The 25396-nt window shown below is 34.2% G+C and overlaps 3 protein-coding genes across 3 annotated transcripts; 1 reads left to right on the top strand and 2 right to left on the bottom strand.

Moving 5' to 3' along the window:
* The first annotated feature begins 245 nt into the window (after positions 1–245).
* On the top strand, positions 246–7293 carry LOC136815354 (mitochondrial dicarboxylate carrier-like). Its single transcript, XM_067071797.1, has 13 exons — positions 246–390; positions 837–956; positions 1162–1231; positions 2025–2069; positions 2563–2611; positions 3196–3237; positions 4036–4079; positions 4484–4554; positions 4941–4984; positions 5350–5398; positions 5778–5858; positions 6269–6328; positions 6784–7293. Exons 1-13 carry the CDS (start codon positions 298–300, stop codon positions 6877–6879), a joined length of 864 nt encoding a protein of 287 aa, XP_066927898.1. The 5' UTR covers positions 246–297; the 3' UTR covers positions 6880–7293.
* A 900-nt stretch (positions 7294–8193) lies between these two features.
* On the bottom strand, positions 8194–15343 carry LOC136815353 (histamine N-methyltransferase B-like). The gene is made up of 4 exons (XM_067071796.1): positions 15232–15343; positions 10502–10740; positions 9560–9705; positions 8194–8581 (listed from the first exon to the last, which is right to left on the bottom strand). The coding sequence occupies exons 1-4, from the start codon at positions 15287–15289 to the stop codon at positions 8356–8358; spliced, it is 669 nt and encodes a 222-aa protein (XP_066927897.1). The 5' UTR covers positions 15290–15343; the 3' UTR covers positions 8194–8355.
* A 3725-nt stretch (positions 15344–19068) lies between these two features.
* LOC136815352 (transmembrane protein 184B-like) lies at positions 19069–24869 on the bottom strand. The gene is made up of 7 exons (XM_067071795.1): positions 24731–24869; positions 23788–23950; positions 23150–23240; positions 22549–22624; positions 21873–21964; positions 21370–21539; positions 19069–21115 (listed from the first exon to the last, which is right to left on the bottom strand). The coding sequence occupies exons 1-7, from the start codon at positions 24830–24832 to the stop codon at positions 20571–20573; spliced, it is 1239 nt and encodes a 412-aa protein (XP_066927896.1). The 5' UTR covers positions 24833–24869; the 3' UTR covers positions 19069–20570.
* Positions 24870–25396: the final 527 nt, after the last annotated feature.

Below are 25396 nucleotides of genomic sequence, written 5' to 3'. Positions count from 1 at the left end.
GTCAAGAAGACCGTTTTATCTGTTTATGATTTATTTTTTCATGTGCTTTATAAAGTTTAAATTTTATTCAATAAATTGATCTGCTTTGGTTTTTGGCTTATCTTTACTTACTGTATACTTACTGTCTGTTTAAGATTTGATTGTTAATTGTAATTTCTTGACTTTCTTGAGGAATACAAATTTCTAATCTTCAGGCTTTCTTTTAGACTGTTTTACTGTCCTTTTAATTATCTTTTATTCCCTATAGTGCTAAATGAATAATTAAGAAAATAAACAAAAATACACCACAAACAAACAATGAGTAATAAACCCAAGAAACAAAGATGGTATCTTGGTGGACCAGCAGGTGCCGGAGCTGTTCTATTCACACATCCGCTGGATTTACTAAAGGTATTTCTAATTCAGATTTATTTGCCTCTGCAAAAAAAGTCTGGCTCTTTTACGTCGGCAATTTAGCCGAATGCCGACGCCAACTAGAATGGCTGAAGTATTATAAATTTTTGTTTAGCCATACTTAATTCTCCAATTAACGTACAATTCAAAACGTAGATAGCCTCAAAACAGCAAACAAAGTTTTAAAACTTTCTCCAAAAGGCTGCACCTCCTATTTTCTCCTTTTGTCTATTAATTGGAGAATTAGGGTCATGGTCATTTAGACGAATCAGCTTTCTCTATTTTGTTTCCAAAAGGTGTTTTTAAACTTGATGTCTAGTACAGTAGCGAAAGAATACCATTACAATTTTATGACTACGATCAAGCTAAGCATAGAGCTTCACTTTAGACAAGCAAGACATGAATTTAACGTCTTATCATCATCTTTCCCAACCCACTTACAGGTGCATTTACAAACACAAGCGAAACCAAGTAAAGGCTTGATATCAGCTGGTGTTGACGTCATCAAGAATGATGGCATCCTTGGTTTATACAGTGGTATCAGTGCTTCTATATTGAGACAGGTACATAGAAATTTTCGTAGGTCAATAATTCCTTGATGTATTAGTATCAAATTGAAAAAAACCATTTAAAGCTTGTTTTGACGGTCCAAACGCTTTAACGGAGCAACATTGCGTCTTGTTTAAGTTTTAGCATTATTAATTTGTTTGTTTAAATCCTCTATTAAAATGTCTTAATTTTTTAACAAATTTATTTTCCTGATTCTAGTTGACATATACCACGGTTCGTTTTGGAATGTACGAGAAAATCAGTTCCAGTATATTAGAGGGGCGCTCAGGTAAACTGTGTTTTCCTTTTTAACTCCAACGTTTGCCTTATAAATCAGCTTTACCTGACATATCATCCCCCAGGCCCCATGGTAAATAGGTGTGTCGTTCAAGGTTGTCCGTATGTTGACCAAATTTGGTGTTTTAGACGTGAATCCATGTCAAAATTCGAAGTTCCTTCTGATGCTTGAGTCTAAACGACGTATGGGAAGGCTTAAAACATCCAAAAAATTAGTCGGTTATACACTGTGTTCCTGAAGGGAGAACGCTGTGTTGATTTGCCTTGTAAATCTCCAAATCTAAGTTTTAGTATTCTGTAGGATTTAAAGCTTTTATTTCAATTTGAACATCAGAATCAGAAAAAGCAATGAATTTTGATATGAATTCATGTATAAAATATCAAATTTTGTCAATTTTTTTCAACCCTGAAAAGGCTTTTGATGACGTCATCACAAAACTTTCAACCTCCATAACTTTTGATAGAATGATTTTCCAGGCATTACTTTATACCTCAATTTTCATCAGCATTTCATGCTCTTTCCGCTGGAACCATCAGAGTTTGAATATTTTCAAAAAATAATAATTTTTTGCCCAGCCACCTGATGACGTCATCTGGCAGGTGGCCAGGTGGCAAAATTTGGTGTTACTGTTTGAAATTAAGCTTTTTAGACCCTCTGAGAATCATATGTGCCAAACTTCACTCTTTTATCACCATCTAAAATATTCTTACGTTTTTATGTGCAACTAGACCTCACTATTAAGAACGATGATCCATTTGAAATGTTTTATTTTTTAACATTTTAGAGGCGTTACCGTTTTATCAAAAACTTGCTATTGGCTGTTTAAGTGGTAAGTAAAAATTAAGACGGGAACATAATTAATATCAACAGCTCGTCCTAGCTCGTCCAAAGATTATATTGAAATTATCTTTAGAGTGGTCAACTTTATCTTCTCTGTTTACTTTAAGGGATAAACGGATGGTTTGAGTTATTTGATATGTGGGATCCCTTCTATTGTATTTAGCAATACCTCAAATATTTTTCAAAGTTGAGATATTTAAAATGTACAAATTTTTAACTTTTAGTAAGAACAGTAGAATTTTGATTTAAGAACCGTGTAAGAACTCATTTTTGGAAAATATCTCGACATTTGAAAAATACTTAGACAAAAATGCTTGGATGGTTTACTCAAAACCATGAATTTTTTGTGCATTCTATGAAATATCTAAAATTATCTGATTATCCCTTTAAAGATTTTAAAAACATCGTTTTTGTCATCTATGTCCAATAAACTATACGTCCCCAATATTCAAATTTCTTTGTTTTGTTATTTTTTTTACAAGGTTTTATCGGTGGAGTTGCTGGCAACCCTGCAGATATGGTCAATGTCAGGTATACTCACTGACCTTTTGATAAACCCCGGACTAAGCTTTATCTGCTTTCTTTGATCTTTGATACCTGCAAAGAAGCCATAATGAAAAGGGAATTCCCTCAAAACTTTAAAACCGCAAGTGATTTTTAAGGGCTTTTAGTAACAATAGACTTAAAACTTAGGACATTAGGATGTCAGAATCTAAAAGCTAAAAAAATATGGCTGAGAACATAGCCTGGAAGCCACTTTTCCCCTCCGAAAAATCGAAAAATTCAGTTAAAGCAAAGTGGAAATACTGAAATTGCAATCTTCGCCCAAACTTTAAATTCTGAAAAACTTTAAAATACTCAAAATTGCCAACATATTTATGCGCTGATTGTAGCGCTGTTGATGCATTTACATCATTATTGAGTACTACTATTAGGGTACCAGATAAAAAAACACCGATCAAAGATGATTGACAATACCCTACTGACAGCCTGGAATTACACTCATTGCTTTATAGAATTTCTCATCTCAGTAAATTTTAGTCTCGGATTTTGAAAAGTCGACTTTCTAGATCTTTGAGGGGCATTTTTAATTATAATTATTTATCAATTTGTAGGATGCAAAATGACATGAGGCTACCTAAAGAAATGAGAAGAAAGTAAGAAGCATTTCAATACATCAGTAATTATATTCATGATATGCACCATTGCAACGTCTTCTAAGCTAAGTGAATTAGGATATCCAAAGAAATGTTTAATAGATCAGCAGTCGTACCAGATTGCTCTGAGGCAAAGTGTGACCAAGTATTCATGATATGCATCACTGCAATGTCTTCTAGCATCACATCGCGAATCCAAAAGTTGATTGTTTGAATGTGATGTATTGTCTAATTTTACATCACTTTCAACCAATCAACTTTTGGGTCTATGGTGCGATGTAGAAGACATTACAATGATGCATATCATGAATATTATGTCACACTTTGCCTCAGAGCAGACTGGTTTGACGGCTGAATTAATGAACAATTCTTCAGAAACCCTAATTCGCTTAACTTTGAAAGTAAGATAAAATCGGAACTTTTCATTTACTACGGGGCTACTTTCAAGTTGAGCGTCATTTCCACGGTAATCCAGATCCCTGTCGATTAGCTCCCTAAGATTAAAGTACGCAAACTGGCCATCTCTTTAATATTCGGCCACAATATGTGGAATTTAAAAATGGTAGCTCATGCTGCGCGCTTTCACTTTCGATTTTATCTACAATCCTTTCCGATTCCGTATCCAAAAACACGACGGCGAAAAACCGCCTTCAGGCGCTCGATTACCTATCTAATGTAATATCACTGTCCCACTTTCAGTTTAAAGTATTAAAATTAATTATCAAAGCTTTAGTTAACAATTTTGTTCGATTTTTATGTATAACATTGTTTATAAGTTTTTTTTCCATTGTTTTTCAGTTACAGTCACGCGTTTAATGGTCTATATCGTGTCGCAGTCGAAGGTATGCCTTTACAGTGCGTTCCAAAAAAACCGACAAATTTTTTATATAGGGTAAAATCCTCAAAACTCGTTATCTAAACTGGCCTTAGAATAATTGACTTAAGATTAATATCCTCTGTTCAATCAGTAGACATTCAATTCCCAAGATGATTGAATAAGTTTCTTAGATTGAAATATTAAGTTTGCAAATCATAAAATTACTTCTTCACATCATTAGTCATCGACTAAGTAAAATGGGACAAGAACTTATTATCTGTGTATCTCTGCTGTTTTATTGTCGAAGAGCTTTGCTGGGAAAACACATTTTTCGACCAACTTATTCTTTACAAGGACTAATTATCTGACTGTATCTCTACTGTCTTTAATTAAAAACACACTTTAATGACCGACTCGTTCTTTTTTCAGACGGTTTTCGAACATTGTTCGCTGGAGTGTCTATGACTGCTACCAGAGGTCTTTTAATTACTATTGGACAGGTATGCAAATATATGGTTTGCCCCTGAAAAGGGATATTATGTTATAGTCTAGCCTAAGTGATCCCTTATTCACAAGACTAGGACACACAGCTAGGCAGGCAATATAGCGTTTTCGGCGCTGTAAAGATTTTTTATATTCACCGATTTTAAGTTTGCCTCGGAATACTGTTTTTCAGTCACAACTTACCATCAGATTTGTCCTAGTGACTGAATCAAACTAGCTTAGATTTCTAGGCTAGTTATAGTCCTCCAGCTTAATGGCTCTAATCTACAGGTTGTTGCATTATTTTTGTGTGGGCACTCTTAGTTATTTCCAATCGGGATTCAAATTTCTAACAAACATTCTCCCTGTATTTTAGTTTAATGTAACTTTATTATATTAACAGGTTGCAGTCTACGATCAAACCAAACAGATGCTTATTGGTACAGGGTATGGTTTGTTATGCTTGTTCTTTCATAGCTTCCTTTGTGATTCTCATTTATGAAGACTTCAAGATTCTGAAAGTCGTTATTTCCAAGATTTGTGGTTTGCCTTCACCTGATCTAATAAAAGCTTTTTTTCTTGGTTGAAATTTTGATGAATAAATCAAAGGAATTGAAATCGCCCCTACTCCAAACAAACGTTGAGATGGGTTGCGACAAACCAGCTCAATTCAGAGATATTGTACCTTATTGTTGAACGTATTTAGAGGCCTGGTTCTGAAATAGTGAAAAGTTTTTTTTTTAAAGCACTCAAAGGTATTTCAACTCTTCCACGTAACAAGACCTAGATAAATGAACAAATTTATTTTTCAGATATTTCAAAGACAACGTGGTGACACATTTAACGAGTAGTGTTTTCGCTGTAAGTTGTCCATTTATTCTGTTGCATTATGGGTTGACATCTTGGCGTTGAATATCTCTGTAATAATTCAAATGGATAGGAAAAAAATTTTGTATTGTGTAGTAGAAATTTCCCCAAAGATTCATGATATAATAGAATAGTGTTTCAATGAATTCAGATATCTGGAATCTTTGATAATTTGTGGTCTTACGAAATGAATAAATACATCCGCCGATCGCCATTGGTGCGTCCAATCTTCTTAGCGATTGATAAGTGTGTATTACTTTGACTATACTTTTATAAACCCTGTTGATTAGGATTCTCACAGAGTACTACCCAACCTTCGCTAAAAATATTATCCTGTTTAAATATGTTCTGTTTTATTTCTCCTTTTCATTAGGGTACGGTAGCGACGATAATGACGCAACCTTTTGACGTCATGAAAACGAGGCTGATGAATGCGAAACCTGGAGAATATAATGTAAGAAAAAAGACTGCTTTTTTGAAGAGTTTACCTTTGACAGCTTTGTATTGACAGCATTTTTGTTTCAGGGTAAAAAAATGAAAGGTAGAGACGTATTCTGGTAGTAATTCCCTTCTCTCGGGTACCTAATAGCCAGGGGGTTTGGAATAAGCAGGGGGGTAGGAAAAAACCTCAAAAATTAATAAGCGGGTGGGGGTTGGGCTAAGAATGTCCTGGGTGGAAAATCTTCGAAAAATTAATTAGTGCCCCCCCCCCAGCTATTAGGTACCCGAGAGTAAGTGGCCGGTTTGGACGATATTTAATGCCAGCTGGGCAAAGTTTTAATCAATTAGAATCATATTCTTAGACATTGTTTAAGACATATTGTTTAACGAAATTTGGTCATGAAAACCTTTCACCTTTTATAGGGTATTTTTGACTGTGCACGAGTACTAGCGAAGGATGGCATCTTCCAAGGATTTTATAGAGTGAGTAATTTTTAATAGCAATTGAGCAGATTGGTGTTGATCAAGCTATTCTAATTCCACTTATTAGGATATTGACAAGGGTGTGGGATATGGACAGGGATGCTGTGACGTGGGTTAAAATTTTGTTGATCCTTTATTATCGTTATACTTGGAACAGAGGGCTGACCCTTTTGATTGCTTCTTTATTTTCAACTTCATATATTTCTTTTACAATACCGGCTATAATATTTGAGAAAAAGGGAAATTCATGAGACTCGTCCGAACTTTAAAACGAGGAATTAAACAAGATTCTCAATATATTTTGACTGATATTGTAGCTTATTAGGAACTGTGGTTTCATGAAATATAACATCTAAAAACATATAAATACTTCGTCTCAAACCAATTGTCTTCACATCACAACACCCTTTCACATTTCATTTCTTTTAGCTTACTATATTTTCATATCTTTCTAGGGATTTGTTCCAGCCTGGATTCGTCTCGGACCTCACACTATTCTTACGTGGCTCATTCTGGAACAATTGAGAAGAGCTTTTCCGTACAAAGAATAAAGTCAATGACTGTTTAATAAAACAAGAAACAATTACTTTTTAAAAACATTTTTAAAATTTTTGTACAGTCTTCAACTTTTCTTTTTCATGAATAAGTTTTGAAATATTAAGTTTTTAGCGTTCATTACACTAACTTCTTGCACCAACTTTTTTAATGGAATATCTAGAACCATTAATAAACCTCTCGAGCCTTCGAATTTTCAATCCACTTATCAATAGATACCTCTAATTCTTAATGGGTTTTTTTTCAATGGATTTAAAAAAACTTTTTTTATAACTTTGCAGAATTTTTATTATTAGATTTTTAAAAATTATATAAACCTCAAAATGTAGAAAAATATTTGCTATAGAAAACCTTTATAGTCAATAATCGATTTTAGAACATCTATAACAAAGAAAATATTTCAATTAAAATAAACTAAAGATGTGCTTATCTCATACAATCCGGTTTCAATATAAGTTCATAGTTCATAAGTGCAGTGTGTCCCAAAAAAAAGCGGATAAATTTTCAAAATCCTCAAAACTCATTATCCAAACTGGGCTTAGAATAATTGAAATAAGATTAAAATTCCTTGTTCAATCGATAAATATTCAATTCCCAAGATAATTGAATAGGTTTTTGAGATTGAAATATTAAATATACAAGTCACAGAATTTTGGTATAAATTATGAGGATCTTTTTATATACAAATTTGTCCGCTTTTTTTAGGACACACTGTATATGAACAAGTCTGAAGTAATTCATTTCAACTATTCCTACCTGATACATTAAAATTAATTTTAATGCCCGCACGCACACTTGGTGTTACTTTAATGGGATAAATTTTCGCGGGGATTAAATTTCGCGGTTGAGCTCATCCGCGAAATTTTAAGATTTCGCGGGGATTAATTTTTGCGGATGGCACTATTGGGTGTCAATATTTTCACGATTTTGTGACTTTCACTGTCAAATCATACATGTTGGTTGTTAAAATACACATTATTTGCGCCTCTTTGATGCAAGTAACCATTCGAAAAGTATTTATTTAATACATTTTGAGTTTTGTTTAGAAATATTTCGCGGATGGGCCTTTTTCAAATTTACAATGGGACTTATTTTCGCGGATGACACCCAAATCCGCGAAATCCGCGAAAATTAATCCCCGCGAAAATTTATCCTATTAAAGTATTCATATAGTACGTACGCAAGATTTTATCAGTATTTGTAAGACCACATTCACACACTACGGTTCCGTTTCGCTCTGAAACGAAATGAAGGCATTCCATTGGTTTGAAGTGACGTAAGACTTGATTTTAACCAACAGAATGACTTCAATTCGGTACGGAGCGAAACGGAACTGTAGCGTGTGAACGTGGTCTAAGTAGTTGACAAGCCTTCCCTCTTGTACGCAGAAAACAATAAAAATGACACTATTCAACTCCCTCCTCAATAACTATATGGATGACTCCTTGGGGGTATCTTCCCAAAACTAATATTCATTTTTCAATCAGGAACATAGCATTTGGATGCCGAAACCACCATTTGCCATCTTCACTTTTATCTGATCTGTCCATCACATAATTTCTCACTGCATGTCGAATCTCTGCAGAGGTTTTAACGTATTTTGTTTGTAGAAGAAAATCAATAACATGAGTCGCTTTGCCCTCTTCTTTTCCTTCGTAAAAATCCGTTATCTCCAGTTTGCTTGGTCCAGTCGAAATGCTAAATGAGAAAAATAGCATGGAAATACTTTAGGCGTACAAACTTTCGCGAGCAGAAAGTTTCGCGATTTTCACAAATTTTGGTCCTTTTCGCGAAAGTAAATGTCTTTAAAAATTCTAGGAAGGGCCATTCGCGAAAGTTTATGCTCGCGAAAAATTCTTGACAAAATAGAAAATCTGTAAAACTTCAAACTTTGAGTAAAATGTATTTTTATGGCACTTTTTAGCCGGTAAAAGACTAATAAGTCAAAGGACAAATGTTTCAAGCCAATCCTAAAAGTATTTCTCTCTAAGCCATTTTTTCATGTGAAAATTCTAAATTTTACGTCTTGATTCGCGAAAGTTTGTACGCCTAAAAGTAGTAAGTATAATTAAGTATCTTGCATTTTTTTACAAGCTCAAACCTAGAATCAGTGGTAATTCTTTTTCATGATAGACTAGCTTTTACACTTAATCATTTTGCCTTTCTCGCTCTTTTTTTCTTACAGGGCGCAAAAAAACATACCTCACGGCGTTGTATTTTCTAAAGAATCGCCTTCTTTGTTGGGGCGCCCGCCCTTTTCAGTATCGCAAAAAAAAACTACAGTCAACTCACCCAGCTGGCACACAACGTTGTTTCGACGTTTTTTTAACGTTCATAACGTCCATATAACGTTAGGAAAACGTCGAAACAATGTTGTGTGCCAGCTGGGCACTTAATTTGAACCTCTATTACTCGAATCTCTCTTCAGCTGGAAAATCACAAAAAAACTTCTCCATAATTCGAATCTTTCTTTTATTCATGATATACACCATTGCAATGTATGACATTACATCACGGACCCAATAGCTGATTGGTTATAATTGACGTAAATCAGCCAATACGTCACTTTCAACCAATCAGCTGTTGGGTCCGTGGAAGACATTGCAATGGTGCATTAATCCTTGGCATGAGTCAAGTAGGTTAAAAAGTGGCCGACTTTATCACAATTTTACTAACCTAAAAGTGATTCCTCTTTTTTCGAGTTCCTTTGAAACAGTTTTTGCTGATATAGTATGGTCTTGTATGGGAGGTGGATTTATCGTCGCATATTGATACATTATCTCCATAGATTGAACATTGGCAGCTTGGATGAACAGTATAAACTAAGAGACGGAAATAAGATGAAAATGAAGGGGCTCCAAAGCTGCTGAGTGAGGACCAATTTTGAATTTCAAGCTTTTTCATATTGAATTGACATAACATATGTGGAGCAAGATTGGTCAGAACAGAAAACATTTTTTTGTTTATTCAGCACAATAATCCCTCTGGCCCCAGCTCCACTGGAAAATTTGACAAAAAATTCGTCCCCGTACCCTAGAATTTCAGCCCCACTGAGAAATTTAATTTAATTTCATCCCTATTCGGAATTTATTGTTTAGAAATTTAGGCTTCTGCTCATCCTCTAGCAAAAAAAGTTTCTTATAGGAAGTATATCTATAGAGGTCTGCGATTCAGTCATAGATTTTATTTTTGACATAATCATTACTCTCGATGTGTTTGTACGAGTTCCAATCCCATCAACCTTTGCGTTAATTTCTTTTGCACGTTAATTGCATCATTTGACAAAAGATATAAAACAACTTGCACGTATTTTTAATTGAGCCGCATTGATTTGTGGGATTGCAACTCGTACAAATGTCAAAAAAAGTGTAAAGTAATAATTATGACGTATGCGTTGCGGAGCACTATTAGAATTGCACTCCGAAACCATCCCCACTGGATGAATCTCCAATAAATAGAAACTTTATCCCCGCTGTAGGAAAAAGTTTCACCGGAGCTGTGAGACAGGGGTGTACAAAATATCAATAGGAGACACCGGCCTGATATAAAACATGTGTCCGATATGAAGACTAAAACCTTTAAGAAGAATAAGAAATGAATTCTCAAATATTATCTTACCTTACCACCAGGAGCAAGTAATGTGTGTATTCGACCTAAAATATTTTTCCATTCTTTCATACAATACAAAGAGTGTGACATCATAACAAAATCAAAACGATGTTCTGTTTCAAACTCTGGTGTGAAGAAACAAGAGTCCACAACGTGAGGGATGTTGCCCCATGTTTGGATGGATTTTTTGAGCTCCAAGCGATGCCCGGCTGTTGGTTCGATAGCGTAGTAGAAAGAAAGCTTCAAACCTGAACATAAAAAATGAACATACAAACACCCCTTTCTCACAGATCCACTCTGGGACCCTTTCCCACTGGAAAATCAGTCCGTTATTTTTATCCCCACTGGCTGAAAAAATCCTACCTAGTCTGTGAGAAGGGGGTGTATACAAAGTGGCCTCGAACCTACAATGTTGCCCATAATATTTTGCACAAAAGGGAATTTGCCCAGCAAAATTTTAAGAAACCGCAAGTAGTTTTTTAAGTGCCTTAAAGGGCTACATACACTACACAATATATTGTCAGACAATATATTGATGATATATTGCTGAATGTCGGCAATATATTGAAAAGGTGTCCGCAATATATTGTCAGCTCGATTTGCAATATTCCAACAATAAAGGGGGATTGTTTACAGAAAGAAAATTCCTTTTTATAATAGAGTACCAGTTGTTTACTTCGTACATTACGGTCCGCAAACCATATTGTCGAATATTGTTCGTCAATATATTGCGTAGTCTAAATAGCCCTTAACTATTTTTTGGGGCCTTGGGACAAGGCAAAATGAGGCTAAAACTCAAGTGAGTTACAGCATGTCCAAAGAAAAAGTGAACCAGTTCCACTCACTTTCAAAATGTCAAACATAGCTGGAAAGAAGCGCCATATGATGTGGATCAACGTGATGGGTGTTAGAAAAATTTAACTTGAGGCTATAAGAAGTTATAGCCCAAAAACCTGTATTATGACGTCATAAACATTACGTAACATTACGTCACGAAACTTAAAGTTTAAATAACTCATAAACTATTAATGATATCAATATGAAATTTTGACAGAACAAATATATCGTAATTCTCTAGAAGTAAAATTTTCAAAATCTCCTGAAAAATGATGACGTCAGCATTTTTAAGCCATTTTCGATTGTTGGCTATAAAAAATGACGTCATCATTTTTTTCAAAAGACTTTTAACTCAAAAACTTTCTTACATCAGTATCTATTTGTGGTCAAAATTTGATGTTTATATGACTATTAGTTCACGAGATATTCAAATTTTTAGTTTTATGACGTAATGTTATGTAATGTTTATGACGTCATAATACAGGTTTTTAGGCTATAACTTCTTATAGCCTCAAGTTAAATTTTTCTAACACCTATCACGTTGATCTACATCACAAGGCGCTTCTTTCCAGCTATGTTTGACATTTTGAAAGTGAGTGGAACTGGTTCACTTTTACCTTGGACATGCCGTAACTCACTTGAGAACTAAAACAAGAGCCGCAAAGATGCGGATAAATATTTCCTTTACAAATGTTAAAATAATAATTGATGTCCTCAAAAGATTTCAAAGTGCTTTAAATCTCAGACAACATCAAGCAACAAGTCCCTAATAATTTCAAAATTCCATTTATGTTATTGCCAGTTTACAGGATTATTCATAAGATGACTGTAGGTTCAAAGCTACGGACCACGAAATATATCCAAGCTGAACCCGACTGAGAACAACATACAGTAATCAAATTGGCTAGAACTTTAATTTTCGTTAGGTGGACTTTAAATGGATTTTAGTATTATACTAGCGGTCACCCGGCGTCGCACCGCCAGTAGAGTGTTGTTGAACACATCAAAAGACCTGATTATATATAATTATTACAGTATTTTAAGCGCTGATTTCCCAGGATTTCCAGAAATATTATGTAGCCAAAAAGGGCAAATATTTAAAATGAAAGAATAACAAAAAGGAGAATATTCCACAGTAAGAAAACCAAAGAAAATTTTAACAATGAGATGAAATATTTTGCATTATACTTTCATATATAAAATATTGTAAAAAATGTAAAAATTTAAAGTAACTTTTGGAGTTTTTTGAAATAATGTACGTGCTAAAAAGTAAAAAATCTTTCAAAAAAACAGGAAACAATTTGATATTTTCCGACAGAATGCAAAAAAAAAAAAAAAAAAAAAAAATCTCATACTGGGAAACATTTCATAATCTGAAAGAATGGCGATAGGAATAAATTCCCCAAATAGAGGCCATTTTATGATTTCTAAAAGCATGCTGCAAGAGCAAAAAATGTCACATACTTGGAAACAATCAAAATTTCCAAATTTCCAAAAAAATGTCAGAAAATAAAATAAATTGTCATGCCAGGAAATCACTTGAGTTTTCTTCATTTTTTAAATGCATGTGGAAGAAAATGTCAAGCTCACGACAAAAGTTTTCCATGTTTTGAATGCACGTGTAAGAAAATCTCCAAATTTATCACAAAAGTTTCCACGTTTTAAATGTACATACCATCAACTGCTTTAACTTGGGACGATCGGTCGAAACATGGGACTGTTTGATATCTGGTCTGTATTTTCACTAACTTGTTAAATCTCTTTGACAACAAATTTGTTTTGATAACTCCACCAAGCCTATCTATCAATCATACTTCCTTTCGTAACATGTAACGATAACTTTCACTGATAGTGCCGATCGGAGAATGGGCTCTTCCAGAAAAAATCTGTTCATGGGGGGGGGGTGGAGGATATATTATTTTTTTCATGAATTACCCCTGGACATTTAGATTTTTAACCCCCTGGACACGGGTTATACCCCTGGACAAACATCAAATCAACCCCTTGGACACAAAAAATTACCCCTGGACATTGGAATTTACCCCCTGGACATTGCAATTTTTTGGTATTTTTTCAATACCCCTGGACAATTCATCCACCACCCTCCATGAACGGATTTTTTCTGGAAGAGCCCAATTAGAGAACACCTGCCGCCTAACCGCCTATCGCCCGATGGGATTAACAAATAACGTGTGTGTAACTTGCCGCGCGAGTGATGTCAAACGCTCCATCGTTTTGCCATTTTTTTAATACGCCGTTCATTAACTCAAATCAAATGACTTTGGAGGTCCGGTGAAATGGTGGCCAAATTGCCGTCCCATGTTTTGTCAGATAGTCCAAGTTGGAGCAGTTGATGGTAAGAAAATCTCCAAATTCACGACAAATGTTTCCACGTTTAAAACACACGTTGCACGCGGGGAAGAAAATCTCCAAGTTCAAGAAAAATTTTAATAATATGTGAGGTGATTTCAAATTATTTACATCCATATTCAATGCAATAAACCTTTTAAGAAGTATAACATAACATTCTTCATATTGGGGCCGTGGTGTTCCGGATCCGGTTATCAGCTTTAAAATTTGAAACTTATAACTACAACGAGTTTTCACTAACTGTCACTACAGCAGTTTAATTCATTGTTGCAGATTAAAAAACCAAAATTCAATCATTAACCAGTCAGATTTGCTCCATGTTTAAATTTTTAGCTAAAAATCAGTTCATCAACCATTCCCATGTTGCATTGCATTGCCGGCGCATTTGCTGCATTCGTTGGGTGCAAACTTTTTTCATATTGCAATAGTGTAATTTTTCAGGTATAAAATGGTCAGATTTATTCACAGTCACTTGCCTTCGTACTATTTATGTAAATATACAAACAAAATTGAAGTTAGTTTGTTGTGAAAGTTAATAAAATGTCCTGTTTTTCCAAGACCAAGAGATTACATCATCTCTCATTCCAGCTCATTCCAAACCAACAGAATTTGAACGAAACATCAAATCCAGAAAGAAATATTAAGAAAAGTTCACTATCGACCATTCCTTGTGACAATCTTTCAAAAATCATGATCCAATTCAACTCATCAAAGCATAAAAACCAAAGCAAAGAAAAGTAGCGAAAGAGCAAAATGTGTTGTCTATTTTCTGCCATCTTTGGTTTGACAGTTAGAAACAAAGCAGTATGGTCCGATCAACAATACGCTTCTGAAACGGCCGACGTTGCCCGATCGACAAGGAGAATAGAGCGCCGTACGGATATTTACCATAGACGTTTTTCGAAGAAATGACGTCTTCCGCCTCGAAAAAAAGAACATCGTACTGTTTTTACCGCCGGAGCTTGATTTAAAAAGAGACTCATGTACAAACTCACGAAATTGACCAAAACCGAGCGTTAGACTTGAAGAAGGAGAAGAAAAATTACCGTTTTAACAAATATTTCCTTCTCAAAGGAAATATTTAAATAGTAAAATCAACTGTATTATGCAATAGGTTTTTCCAGAAAGAAATTTCCCCCGTTGTTGAGGATATTGATTTTTCGAAGTATAGGACCCCCTGGATATCCTACTTTATTAGTAAAGACCCCCTGGATATCAACTCTTAAAAATATGCTCAACCCGTCAACCCCTGGATATCCTCTCTCATAAAAATGCTTACCCACTTATGCTTATCCATGAATATCGTATTTTTTACTTGAAAAGACGCTTTACTCCTGGATATCCGCTTCCTTTCAGATATTAAACCCCCTGGATATCCACTTTTAAACAGAAATCGTTAACCCCCTGGATATCTGATATCCTCAACAGGGGGTGCACGGACTATTTTTGGAAAAGCCCAATACATCGCACATGTTGCCGGTAAATAGAACAAAACTTAGCATAAAACTTCAGCATGTAAAAATCCTATTCACCTAAATCGTTGATGAATCCAGTTTCAATGCATCCAGTGCCAGCACCAATACTCAGCATCTTAACAGGATTGCCTTTAAAGTTTTCAATCACCGCTCAGGCATTTTAAGGCATGACCAAATTTTCCGTAATTTTTAAACACCAATAGCGCTCGCCAAGAGGTGTTCATTCATAGCTTTTTGGAAGCGTATTAGGGTGTAGAATATGAAAAGTGCTGTTCGATAATTGTTTTATTTGCCTAAATAAAGATATATGGATAAATAATGCAAAAAATGTAAAAATGCTGACGTCAGCAAAACTTATTTTTTAAATAACTTTTGATTGGCTTAATTTTAGATGCTGAAATTTTGCATAATGCAAGAGAATATTGAAAAGCACATTTTGGATCAAAATTTTTTTTAGAAATTTGATGACGTCAGCAGAAATAAGTAAAAAACGCACTTTTGCAAAAATATGCTGACGTCAGCAAAATTTCAAAATATTTTTTGATTTAAAATGTGCCTATTCATAATGTCCTACTTCGTTTAAAATTTCAGCATCTAAAGTTAAGCCAATCAAAAGTTATTCAAAAAATAAATTTTGCTGACGTCAGCATTTTTACATTTTTTGCAATATTTATTCATATATCTTTACTTAGGCAAGCAAAACAATTATTGAACAGCACTTTTCATATTCTACACCCTAATACGCTTCCAAAAAGGTATGAATGAACACCTCTTGGCGAGTGCTATTGGTGTTTAAAAATTACAGAAAATTTGGACATGCCTTAAAATGCCTGAGCGGTTTTGCAAGTAAAGGTATCTCGTCATACTCTGTTGAACAAGCGATAAACGTTTCGAACGTCTCTGTGTAATTATCTTCGTCTAAAGGAGGGTATACATTATGTACCGTCATAACTGTTTCGAACGAGCTACTCCCGCAAAATTTAAGTTTTAACAGAGATACTAAACGTCCAGTAGCAGTGTATAAAATGAAGTATAAAAATGTTATCTTCTGAGGCATGCAGTGTTGGGTGCGGTCTTTTATTCCTCAGCAATTATAGATTTTTCTTTGGATATTACAGAGGCTTAAAAAATAGTATTAATATCTACGATGGAGGTTTTTTTCTTTATCGACCGCGGAGCGGTGTATTCAGAGACGTTTGTATGGTGAAAAATCTCGCATCTTTGCGCGCGGTAATCCGTTCTCTAAAGTCATGGAAAGCTGACGAAATCAACAATCTCGTTTCTCTATCTTTGAAGTCTCTGAATAACACTCGCTCGGAAAAAGTAATTATCTTCCTTAGATTTCTGTATTTGCAAAGTATTACGGAGATAAAACAGTTTTAAAGGAAAAAGTACAATATACTCCATAGTCTTTCGACCCGACTGTACAAATTCATAAATTTCATAAGATTTAACCGCGGTCGCCTCAGTGTGTTACACTGTGACCTAGTTGTTACTCCTTATAAGGAATTTTGGTATTCTTCTTTTGATGATAAATACATCGTCTAAATCTATTACAGAATATGCTGAGTGTGGAGTAAACCTTATGAATTTCTTTTATCTACTAATGTCATCTTTTTTTCCTACTTTTTAATAAAACCCATAAGAAAATGTTTTTATCATGAAATTAAATACTATAAATTAATCCTTTATCAGACAAAACGATTCAAACTGGAAAATCTAACAGCAGACTCAGGTGTCGAAACCTGCGCTGCTTGTCATAGGCTGTCAAACTGTTACTTCTCTCTACTGACTTCTGTAAGGGTTTATTGTCTAGACATCATCTGCGTCACTTAAACACTCTCAAATGCTACAATAAAGGTCATAATATTTTGAGAATTTTGGTTATTTTAACGTTTTTCAAGATTTAAAGTTCCGGCGAGAAAGTCCATTTTGGGCTATCTCTTTGATTTAATCGAATATTTCAATTTGGGACGGGTTGGCAGACTTCCAGGCTATATTCTGAGTCTTACTGGACTATTTTTGAACTTTTGGTCTTAAGTCTCATGTTAAAACTCAGAGTTAAAACTCTACCCTTCCAACCTACTTTAGAGCACTTACAAATTGATTGTGGTTCAAAACCTTCCCGGTGTATTTCCCTTTTTTCTCAAATATTATGACCTTGATTGTATGCAATTATATAAGTTCTTTAAACCTTTCCAACGTGCAACATTTTTGAAAAATGTGAAAATTTCCAACTGTTTTTTTTAAAGTCAAAATTTCATACTTGCATAAAAGCCTGTAACTTGAGAGTTAGACAATGGTTTTGGTACCATTGAAAAGGTATTTTTATATTCTTCTTAAAATCATTTGGTTGATGCCCTTTTAAATCAAGTGATAAGGAGTTATAGCCATAAGTCTGGGACTCGGTATATTGACAAATTCAGAGCGTGTGGTGTTTACACGCCTGCTGGGTTTGAAGGATTAAGGAAAAATCATGATGCTGAGTACTGCATTATTATCGAGTTGGACGAGCTCAAAGTTGTCTTAACTTTTAGCCAAGAAAAACAAATTTTCAAGGTATAAACACTGCAACACGCCTTACCAAAAATTCGGCAATAAGGCTATAGACTTCTCTACAAAGAGACTTTTAGTAGAAGAAAATTTTAGAAGCTCGATTCATACCGTTTTTGTATGAAAGGAGTTCGAATTTATTGGCTCTTCCGAATCCCCCACAATTTGAATCACACCCCTGTCTCAGTAACCCGGTGATAATTTTTCACCAGCGGGGATAAAATGGATAAGTTAAATCCCTATCGGAATGTAAATCCTCTATTTTTAGGGGTGATATTCTAAAGGGATAATAAGATGGTTTATAATATTTGGTATGCGGGATCTTTCTATTGTCCTGAGCAAAATCTCAAAATATTTTTGCCTAACTATTTTCTAAAGTCGAGATATTTAAGTCATAACAAATTTTTGGTTTTAAGGATGAAAACAATAGGATTTCAACGTAAGAATCGTTTTAAAACCCATATTTAGAAATTTCCCTAGTGGGGATTAAAGTTGGGGATGAGAGTTTAGTGTGGCTTTTCCCTAGTGGGGATGAGAGTTTAGTGTGGCTTTTCCCTTAGTGGGGATGAAAGTTTATTGTGGCTTTTCCCTTAGAAGATATGATGAGATGGCTTTTAAAGAATGATGAAATTTCAGGGTATTTCTCTTGAAAAGCATTGTTTTTCCAATGGGGAGGTCTTACAATTCTGTGACAAGAGAGAGTTTTGAGGAAATCGAAATACTTTAATCGGATTAATTTTCGCGAATGTTAGCCTTTTTCGTGAAATTGCGTGAGATTGCTGATTCGCTAAATTGAATTCACGCTAAATTTTCAAGATCTTATTTTTAGCTAGAAAATTTGCGACAGAAATTTGCGTTTTCAGGGCTATGACCACCTGACTTTTTTGCTGTTCCGCGAAATTAAATCCACACGAAATGTTTGAAAACGCTGATTTGCAAAAATAAATCTAGAAAAACTTCGCAATTTTTTGGCTCTCACGAAAAGTTATCTAATTGGAGTAGAAAATTATAAATATCAATATATTAAAATGTGTTTCATACATCTTCTAACAAAGCAAAGTAAAAGTATACAACAAAATAAAAATTTATCCCAAAATAATAAAAATTGAACAACAATATTTTGAACTAAGACTTGGTAATATATTCTGTACAATAAATATAAATGAATATAAAAGATAACAGGAAATATTTTGTTAAAAAAGTTTTCAGTCAAATTTCCCTCACTAGGGAAAGATTCAGAAAAGTTTAAACAAATTCAAGTTCAAATTGTTTTCAATAAAATCTTAAACCAAAATTCTCAAGTGATTAACCTAAATTCTGATTTTGTGCTTGTTGAAAATTTATTTAAGAGTGGAATATTACCAATTAGTTAAAAAGGCTATTCTTTTTTTTTCATGACACTGAAACATGTGAAAATTACACGAAGTCAAAGCAGAGAACTAATCTAAAACCTACTCCGTCATATTCTATACCAGAGTGTATCTCACGGTTTATCGCTTCGTAGTACACTCTGTGTGCATTGTCTGTTTAATAAAAAAATTCCCGTACGGAGACCTCTGCGATGAAGTATGATTTATAAATAACAACACTTCTCTTGTCGTCTCCTCTCTCTCATAAACACTCCATCGCAGCGGTCGTTTTGAAAAATCTCAAATGAGAAAAGACAATGACGACAGACTCTCTACGGTAAAGAATGTTGAAATTAGCCGTAGATAGTGGGGTTTGTGTGCAGACAACCTCCGTCAAAGAAATGTATAAAAAATCAATAATAATTGCAATCAGTTTAAAAATATTTAAAATCATTTAATTTTCATAATTTTATGGTTTAGTGTGCGTAATATTTAAATAAGACACAATAATATTTACAAGCAATCTTTCAACTAACTACTTTAAAGAATAACATTTAAGAAAGGTCATATCAGCTTACGTGCTTCCTGTGATGACCACTACAGTTAAAGGGATAATCAGATGTTTGAGATATTTAGATTACAGAAACCTTCTACAGTCCTTAGTAAAACCTCAAAGTATTTTTGTGTAACAATTTTCCAAAATCGAGATATTAAAATTTGAAATTTTTAAAATGGGATCTTACACGGTTCTTACGTTGAAGTTCTATTGTTTTCATCCTAAAAGCCAAAAATTTGTAACTTAAATATCTCGACTTTGGAAAATAGTTAGGCAAAAATATTTTTAGATTTTGCTCAGGACAATAAAAGGATCCCACATGCCAAATAGTACAAACCATCTAATTATCCATCTAAAGAGTCATTTGTCCTTTGATAGCATTTGTGACAAATCGAAATTGAATTCCCAATAACATTTCAAAGAACTCGTATTATTTTCATTTTTCATGTTGTTATACCAGCTTTCTTGGATACAATTTGCCGGAGCTTTTGTTCATATTTTGACACCAACAGTACAATCAGGAGGAAACTTCATCGGTGAAGTAAATGCCTTTTAACTTATCAACGACTCCAAATTATCTTAAGGAAGATACTATTGACAAAAACTAAATTCGGCGATTATGGCAGGGTAAATTGATTTCTTTTTTGCCTAAAAATGGGTGTTTTGAACTAAAATTGGGGGTTTCTTTAGAAAATCATGACATTTTTTTTAGCGAGAACGAGTTTTGGTAAATTTTGCCAAAATTCGCCAATTCGCCTAAAATAATTCTCGCCAAAAAAAGTTTCCTTCAGGTACTATAAATTGGTCTTCAAAAAGAGTCGAGAGTTTGAAGAAGCAAAGTATAATGACAAAGTGGCATCGTCTTGAAGTGGTTCTTGTATTCGTGAAAACTGCAAAAAGTGAAATTTTATCTCCAAAACGATTCTTCCAATCCATGCTCAACCTAACAAGTTCACTTTATCATCATCCGTATCCAACAAAAGCGAAGGAGAGTGTCCATCAATCGTTCGAAAACGGTCGTTCTGTTGTTTAAAAACACCCTTGTTGCCAATGGAAACTCGCTCTCCCCCACTAGCAGAATCGCTATCATAATCGTCACGGGCGGAGTGCGGTATTGTTACCTGATAACTGACCGTTTCTCGTCCATCATCCGCGATGGTTACTTGAACGTCTTTCGCTTTATTTACACCCGCGTATTGTTGGTAGGCAGGAGCGAAATTATGAATAGTGTCTTGTAAAATGTCTTTGGGATTAATACTACGTCGTAAATTGGACGAAATTTCTTTCAAACTATCACGGTCAATTAGCCTGTGATTCTGTACACGGTACACTTGGTAAGGAAAAGCGAATCGTAGCATGACGGCAGCGAAAAACATCTCTATACACAGAATGAAGTTTTGATAACCGGCAGAGATTGTTCCAGCCTCGATTTCATGATAGGTAGTAATCATACCGCATTTCTCAATGATCGCCAACACAAAACCTGAAGGAGTCAAAAAAGCAAGTTAAGCAAAAAGAGTTAAAACTCGAAATCTGCTGATAGCCTAAGACGAAGACTTGATTATTACAAAGAATTGGGCTATTGATAAAATTTGATTTTTGATAGTATTGTAGTTTGGGACCGGAACCATGTCTTTTAGGAATTTATACATGACCCATGAGAGATTTTCCAATAAACTTAGAAATCAAATCTGATAAATCGAAAAAAAACGACAAAAAAAACAATAATTTACAAACCTTGCCAGAAGGACATGAAGACAATGAATTTGACCGTTAAGAATTTGAGCACGGGATAATAAGGTGTCAACAAATCTTTGGTCGCGTTGTAAAACAAGAAGAGACCGTATAATGCGATGGTGTAAGAAATATTGTATATGATTGTGATGTAGAGATATCCTTTGTCTGGTCTGAAAAAAAAAGAACAATAAAGTTATACTGGAGAAAGTGTTGAAATTTACGGGTCTACAAAAGGGAATCCAGGGGAATCATTAGCTTTGTGTCATGAAAAATTCCCAATCATCAGAAAATCGAAAATCACATAACATGAATAAAAGACATTCCGAAAATCAGTTATATCATATCAGAAAAGTTATATTGGAGAAAGTGTTGAAATTTACGGGTCTACAAGAGGGAATCCAGGGGAATCATTAGCTTTGTGTCATGAAAAATTCCCAATCAGAAAATCGAAAATCACATAACATGAATAAAAGACATTCCGGAAAATCAGTCCCCAGAATTACCTGAAATCGCCATCTGAATAATTCCTTGTAGCAACTAAAACCAATGTTATGGCAGCCATTATGGGTTTGGTGAAACAAAACTGCAGTGTGGCCTGAAAAAAAGAAGAATATACGATTCTTAGAAATATAGAAAGAGCTTCATATTTCTCACTTGAAAAAATGTTGTTATCTGAAGCTTTAAATACGATAGGTTTTGCCTTCAGTATAATAATTCAAAACAAGGAAAAATTTATAATAAACAAATATCAGCCCTAACAGCGCCAAGGGGTAATTTATATTTCAAATAACTTAACAACTTTAAAGGTTTTGGTTTTAAATAAGTGATATCGTTTGTTTACTCATCAATTTTAATTCACAAGCTTTTTCACATTGGATTGACACGGGTGTGGAGCAAGATTGGTCAAAAAGAGTTTTTGCTTATACCAGCATGATATAACAATAGACAGACACTGTCCTGATATGAAATATGTGTCTGATATGAATGAAACAGGAACATTTATGTAAAAATAAAACCTTTAAGAATAAATGCATTCCCAGTTCTTGTTCTATTCATAGTGGCCCTTTGTGGAAACAATTCTAAAAGGCAGCGGAGTACGCCACTTAAAATATATGTTATTATTATTATTATTAGCTCAGTTATTAGCACAAATAAAAAAACATTATAACACCGTCATACCTTTTTACATGCTCTGAGAAATGCAATGTTTATTTGTCGCCCAGAGAAACAACACGTGCAAGTAAAGTAGCTTGTCCTGAAAAATTTCAGAAGTAAAAAGCACGTTTGAGAAAATTGAAGGGAAGCAGCCTTTCTAATTCAGATTGATTTGCGTCGGCAAAATAATTCTGGGTTCTATAGTACAGTAAGCACTTTTACGTCGGCAATAGCCAAATTTATGTCGGCATTTGCGACGCGAATTAGAATGGCTGGGACTGGCTGGGAAGGGAAAATAGCAATAACTAAAAAGTCATTTATAAAATTATTAATATTGTGATGATTATTAAAGTCAAGTAAATCCAGGAAAATAAAACTTTATCTACAGCTGATATGCCATTAAGCCATTGAATAAAAAAGACATTGAAAACAAATACTTTGAAAACAGTTTTAACTCTTTTGCAGTCATTTTGTTAATTGATAGTGTGAATTATTATTATTATTTTGTGCAGTACTTCATGCAATATTTACCAGTATTCCGGAATTTTGTACCTTCTGTAGCCCCACAGGGGGACTTTTGGTGAAAGATTTTTCCAAAAATAGGTTACAGGGTGCAAAAACTTACTTCAAGACCTTTCCACGTATTTCAGATAAAATGGCCATTTCACCTCCAAGATATTCATAACATAAACATAAGAAATTGTAGATGACAAATGCTGAAAAGAAACATTTATATAAATTGATTTAACATCAGAGAAGAATGGTTTGCCTGCAGAGACATATTTTGGCATACTTTCATGATTAATTTCATAAACCGGATAGAACAAGTCTGAAAGTTCAATGAAAATATTGGGCTTTAAAAACATTAAGATTTTCGTTATCCTGATTTTAAGTCGAATTCAACAAAGGCAGATTGAACCAAAAAAATAAGGAACATAGGCCCATATATACCAGCCATCGAACAAGTGCCAAATTACTGAGATCTTGTTTAGATTGCCATATCTAGATTCCAATTCTAATTCTGAATTAAATTGGGCAGAAAGTGGAATGTCTAAAGTCAATGCCCTCTTTTGACATCAGAGCACTGACTTCTTTATTTTAACTGCCAACTTTCTTCTCACTTAATCATTAGATTAGGCAGGGCAAACAGTTGATCGTCCAAACTAGAGCTTAGAGCATGCTAAAATGTTAGAGTGTGTAGTAGTATTTAGACATCGTGCAGTTTAGAATTCTTTATTCAACCTTATTATTTAGACCTTATACCTTCGTAACAGTCGCGAATAGTATCAAAATAGATGTAATAATTCTTTTCAAAGAACAACATGCTGAGCCATGAATCCAGAGCATAGAAAGGTACAATCAGCAACACTCGAACAATGTATTTTTGTTGATCAGGGTTGGTATAGTGCCTGGTGTGAAGAGCAATCTAAACAAGAAAATCATAGATATGGTGATGATAAGAGATTTGACCTCAAGAAAGGGAAGTGTTGAAAGTACTAAACAAAATAAAAATAAAACATAAAATAACACCAATATTTTTATAACTATACACAGATTTTTCTATTTTTCTTGAATTTTTCTAAATATATAAATCAAACCAATCCAACATTCTCGAAAAAGGAGAAAACTGAGTGTAGTGGCCAAAACAAGATTTTTCGTCTAAGATGAAAATGGATTTTATACAGCAAATTAGCACGACATGTTCTTGAAATTTTGGTAAATCATGTAGCCTACTCCACTGAGACAACTTTTAACACTATGGATGATTCTTTAAAATAAAGTCATGCTCATGAAATCCAGATTCTGCACGCAGTTACACTACTGTATTCATTGTTCACTTTTAATAATTTTCTAGTATGATTCAATTTTAAATAATGAGAAAGGAAGTGTGAGCTTGTGGCAAACAGTCAAAAATAATATTATTTCTCATTGCATTTCACGAGTCTCTCAAATTAATGAATCGACAATTTTTAACCTAAAGGTCTCGGGCCACTTAAAACAAATTTCATCAAAATGATATACATAAAGAAGTTGGGGTGTTCGAATGCCAAACTTTGATTCAAGTAGCCCACCCGTCTCAGAGAATTCTTGACATAAACTGTTGATAAATTTTTTATGAAAGATTTTTTATTTCAAAAAAGTGGCCCCAGACCTTTAAGAAATTAAATTAAATTTCTAAATGGGAAATAAGCTAATAAATACTTACTTGGTGTCCTGTGATGAGAATTGCTGCCCAAGCGAAGAAGCCAGACAAAACGTGAGCTCCAGCTGTTTGGAAAAACAGTTTTCCAATGTGTGAGTCATTCATTGTTAACTTTAATAATTTTCTAGTATGATTCAATCTAAATGACGAGAAAGGAAACGTGTGAGCTTGTAGCAAACAGTCAAAAAAATACATCGTTTCTCAGTGATGTTCTCAGAAAATTGCATCTAAACTGAATTTAATTGAAAATATGTCAATTGCGTGAGAGCGAGATATGGGGAAATTGTAATATCCTGTACCCTCAACTGCTCTAACTTGGGACTATCTGACAAACCATGTATTTACTGTAATCTGTACAAAATTTCCATAAAACGCAGTAAAACGAACGAGTACATGGCTTGGCAGCAGGTTTTAAGTGCCCCCTAAGAATTCAGGTGACCCCTAAGATTTAGGTAACCCCTGGTTGCCAAATATTTTAGGTGACCTATAAGCCAATGACACGTCAAATCGAAAATCCTTTTCAAACAATCAAACAAATACAACAGTTAGTTTAGCTTATTGCTAAATAGAATAAATGCCCTAAGATATAAGAGATATGCTAAGTACTGAAAGTTCAAGTCAGGGTGCAGATCCCTTGCCAGACAGATTTTTTATCTACGTAAATGCATC

Source organism: Clytia hemisphaerica, unplaced genomic scaffold (genome assembly GCF_902728285.1).
Source record: "Clytia hemisphaerica strain Z4C2 unplaced genomic scaffold, Clytia hemisphaerica genome assembly, whole genome shotgun sequence".
NCBI lineage: Eukaryota > Metazoa > Cnidaria > Hydrozoa > Leptothecata > Clytiidae > Clytia > Clytia hemisphaerica.
Note: the sequence above shows the minus strand (reverse complement) of the source record. Positions and strands in the feature narration are given on the sequence as shown.